Source organism: Tupaia chinensis, unplaced genomic scaffold (assembly GCF_000334495.1).
Source record: "Tupaia chinensis unplaced genomic scaffold, TupChi_1.0 Scaffold140356_1, whole genome shotgun sequence".
NCBI lineage: Eukaryota > Metazoa > Chordata > Mammalia > Scandentia > Tupaiidae > Tupaia > Tupaia belangeri.
In genome coordinates, this window is record NW_006200233.1 from 1479184 (window position 1) to 1483147 (window position 3964).

Consider the following 3964-nt stretch of genomic DNA (forward strand, 5'->3'; position numbering starts at 1 on the left):
TGGTCACGCCGCAATCCCTTCTCCTCCATTCTCCTCTGGGGATCTTGGGCACGCACGCACACGCGCCCGGCGTGAGTTTAAGCCATCGGGTCCAGGACTCAAACTGTGGTCAACTACATGGGAGTTCAGCAACATAGCCCTTACACTAACTGCTGGTCCCCAGGAGATGGTATATTGAGTAATATACATAAGAGAGGTAACAGTCTATTTTAATGCTTAAAGTACAATAACTTAGTTTTCTTCTATGTAATAAATATTATATTTATGACAAATAAAAGATAAAATAATTAGCTTAATGAATACTGATTTAAAAATCTTCAAGTAACACGTACTGCTGAGATTTTAAATACTTGGGAAGATACGCAGATTTCAAAAAGTTAATGGAAACGTGTGTTATGAAAAAACGATGCGACTGTATGGATTTCAAATTTTATCACCAAAAGAGACTTGGCTCATGTATGTTTTTGGGTACAATTGCTGGATTCAGAGTTATTTTCCAAACTGCTATCTGTTACATTGACTCTGAAAAAGAAGCCAATAAATTCAGAAAGAAAAAAAAATGTGGGAAGTTCTTTTGTTTGTCTTTGCTGTAGAGCACGGGCACTTGTCAGAGAGAGAGGAGGTGAGAGATCACCCCAGGGGTGATGGCCCCCTGCACCCCCTTCTCCCTTACTCTCTCCTCTACTCTCTGGATTTGGGGGCATGCACACACACTGCTTTGCGTGTTTTCCAAGCCTCTGGTCTTGAGTGTGGAGACTGGATCCACACAGTCAGCCATGTGGGATCCAGCCGCCCTAACCATTATGCCACCTGGCTGGACTTTGGGACAGATTTTAAGTGTAGTTTAACAGTTTCCTCTGGAATTCTCAGTCACTTAATATGTTAATTTTCGTCTTAAAATTTTAAGGCTATTATAAGGCTTTTTCACATTTATTTGAGTATGGGTTACTCCCTTTCTCCCTCCCTCTCCTCTTTGTTTTCTTTCTTCTTTCTCTCTTTGTTTTTGGTACAATGCTAACATCATACCTGGGTGCTCAAGGTGAAGGAGGTTAGATCAGAGGTGATGTCAGAGCCTGAAGTCTGAAGTACACGTGAGGATGTGGGGTGTGAAACAGCTAAGTGTCTTCTCTCCTTCAATGGCACAGTGACACGAGAAGCCTCCGCATTGCGCCCTTCATGTCCTTGTTCCTCAGGGTGTAGATGAAGGGGTTAAGCATCGGAGTCACCAAGCTGTAGAACAGGGCCATGAGCTTGTTCTCGGCCTGGGCGTGAGTAGCAGTGGGTCCCACGTACATGCTAATTACTGGCCCGTAGAAGAGAGATACCACAACAACATGAGACCCGCACGTGTTAAAGGCCTTCTTCTTTCCTGCTGTGGTCCGAACCCTGAGCACAGTAGCCACGATACACCCATAGGAGACCAGAATGAGCAACAAGGGGACCAGGGAATAGAACGTCCCCACAATGGACAGCATCGCGATGTTGAAAGTGGTGTCAGCACACGACATCCTGATCATCACTGGGACCTCACACAGGAAGTCGTCCACCTCGCTGTTCCCGCAGAGTGGGAGCTGCACAGTGAGGGATGACTGTACCAAGGAGTTAGCCAAACCGCTCAGCCATGCCGTGGCCACCAGGACGGCACAGAACCGTGGGTGCATGATGGTGGGGTACTGCAGAGGTTTGCAGACAGCAACGTAACGATCCAGGGACATCACGGCCAGGAGGATGCACTCTGTGGCTCCCAGGAAGTGGAACGTGTAGAACTGGGTCACACAGCCGCCATAGCTGATGGTCTTGTCCGGCAGCAGCAGCTGGGGGATGGTGGTTGTGGTGAAGCACAGGTCCAGAAAGGACAGGTTGGAGAGGAAGAAGTACATAGGGCTGCCGAGGTGTGGGTCCACCCTGGACACCACGATGACCCAGACGTTGCCCATCAGGGTGCAGATGTAAGCAGCCAGCACCACCGCGAAGAGCGGCTTTTCCAACCAGGGGAGGTCGGAGAAACCCAGGAGGATGAAGACACTCGGAGCACTGGCATTGCCTGGGGCCATGCCTGCCTGCGACTGGTGGGTCCCGGCCACGTGGAGACGTGTATTCAGTGTTGACTTTGCCGACGGTCAGTCTAGTCAGTTAAAATAAAGTGAGTTACGAAGAGATTTTCTGTGTTACAATGCCAGAGAAATGACTCAATACTTGCAGGCATAAAAGACTATGGATCTAAGTGTCCTCAAACATTACTTTGTAGTATCTAAAAGAAAGACTAAGAATTATATCACCCAAGAAATGCAATGATCTTTACAGAGCAATGATTAAGTCAAAGAAAAGTTACAACTGGTCATGTCTTAATGAGTACAAGGGAGGAATGAATGATCTTAAAGAGTGCCCAAGGACTGCATGGCTGACTCACCACCCATGTCCGTCGCTCCGGCACAGCCTGGCCGTGCCTCTGTCCAGGTAGCTGTGAGTGGATTCAGTGCTTTCGGAGCTCCCAGAGTTCCATGTGGGTCTGACTAACGTACACAGAAATAGCAGCTGTCACTGCTCTCAGGTCTGTGCCCCAAGCCCTGGAGTGACATCTGCCTTCCTAAAGCTCGTCATGGGCGGAAATGCACCCAGAGCGGAAGGCTCCTTGCCGCGTGCTCAGCCCCCGCAGTCAGACAGCCGTAAGTGTGAGCCCGTGACACCTGGGGACACGGAGGCGTGATCTGGCATGCATTTTAACACTGCCATTTTATTTTATCATTTATTTCCTTTATTTCTGTCACAGGTGGATCAGATGTGTGTGTGTGTGTGAACTAGGTTATGAACAAAACTGTCTTTTTTACTGTAAATAACGGTAAAAAGTTTGAAAAACACTGGTGTAGTAGCAAAGAAAGCAGGATGTGAGGTCAGAAACCTAGCACCCAGACCGAGGCAGTGGTTAATGCGCACCTTTTAGGTGTGGCTTAAATCTCCACAACTCCCTCACCTGCCTTGCTGTGTGGTGAAGACCATGAGTCTTCACCAACGTGTGTCCACACTTTATTAAGTGCAATACTTAACACTGTTTTCATAAAACACAGTGCTGTGTGTGATTTGGAGCTATCGGTGACTTACATTTTCTTCAGTTCATACCCAAACATGAACAACGTCCTTGTGCTCTGCCAGAATTGTAATGGAAGTGGGAACCAGCAGTTAGCGTAATGGCTATGTCGCTGGTCTCCCACGTAGTTGACCGCGGTTCGCATCCCGGACCCGGTGGCTTAGAACTCACGCTGGGTGCGTGTGCATGCGTGCCCAAGATCCCGAGAGGAGAATGGAGGAGAAGGGATTGCAGCTGGGGGGTGATTTCTCGCTTTCTGTCTCTATGTCTCTCTCTGCCTGTCTGGCGAGCGCATGCACCCTATAGCGAAAATCTCTCCAAAAAAAAAAATTGTCATGGTAGTCACTGTACTGGATCCCTACATGGCCCACCATGATTTCAGTCCCTGACCCAGCGACTTGAAAATCATGCTGGGTGCGGGTGCATGCGTGCCCAAAATCCAGAGAGGAGAATGAAAGAGAAGGGACTGTGGTCTGGTCATTTGCTCCTGGGTGATGACTTCTTACTTTCCCTCTTTCTTTCTCTCTCAATATCTCTCTCTGGTGAGTACACATGCGCTGTGGCAAAAAAAAAAAAAAAAAATTCTCAGGAGAATTAATTAAAAAAAGTATTTTGTTTAACTTTATATATTATTATTGTTTTCCAGTTTTATTAGAGAGAGACAGAGGAAGAGAAAGAGGAAAAGTGAGAAAGCAAGCCACCAGGTCCAGGACTTGAACTGTGGTTGGTCACGTGGGAGTCTAGCACCTTTAACCACTACGCCACCTGCCAATCCCTGAGAATTAAATTTTCTTTTTGTTTATTTTGCCAAATCACTCAGATCACTTGACTTGAGTCTGATGTTAGTGATTTCAATATTTTTATGCTGGTACATACATA

The 3964-nt window shown here is 47.1% G+C and overlaps 1 protein-coding gene across 1 annotated transcript; it reads right to left on the reverse strand.

Annotated features, from left to right (window-relative positions):
• Positions 1-1133: 1133 nt before the first annotated feature.
• LOC102474626 (olfactory receptor 2B11) lies at positions 1134-2054 on the reverse strand. The gene has a single exon (XM_006162719.1). It carries the CDS (start codon positions 2052-2054, stop codon positions 1134-1136), a length of 921 nt encoding a protein of 306 aa, XP_006162781.1.
• Positions 2055-3964: the final 1910 nt, after the last annotated feature.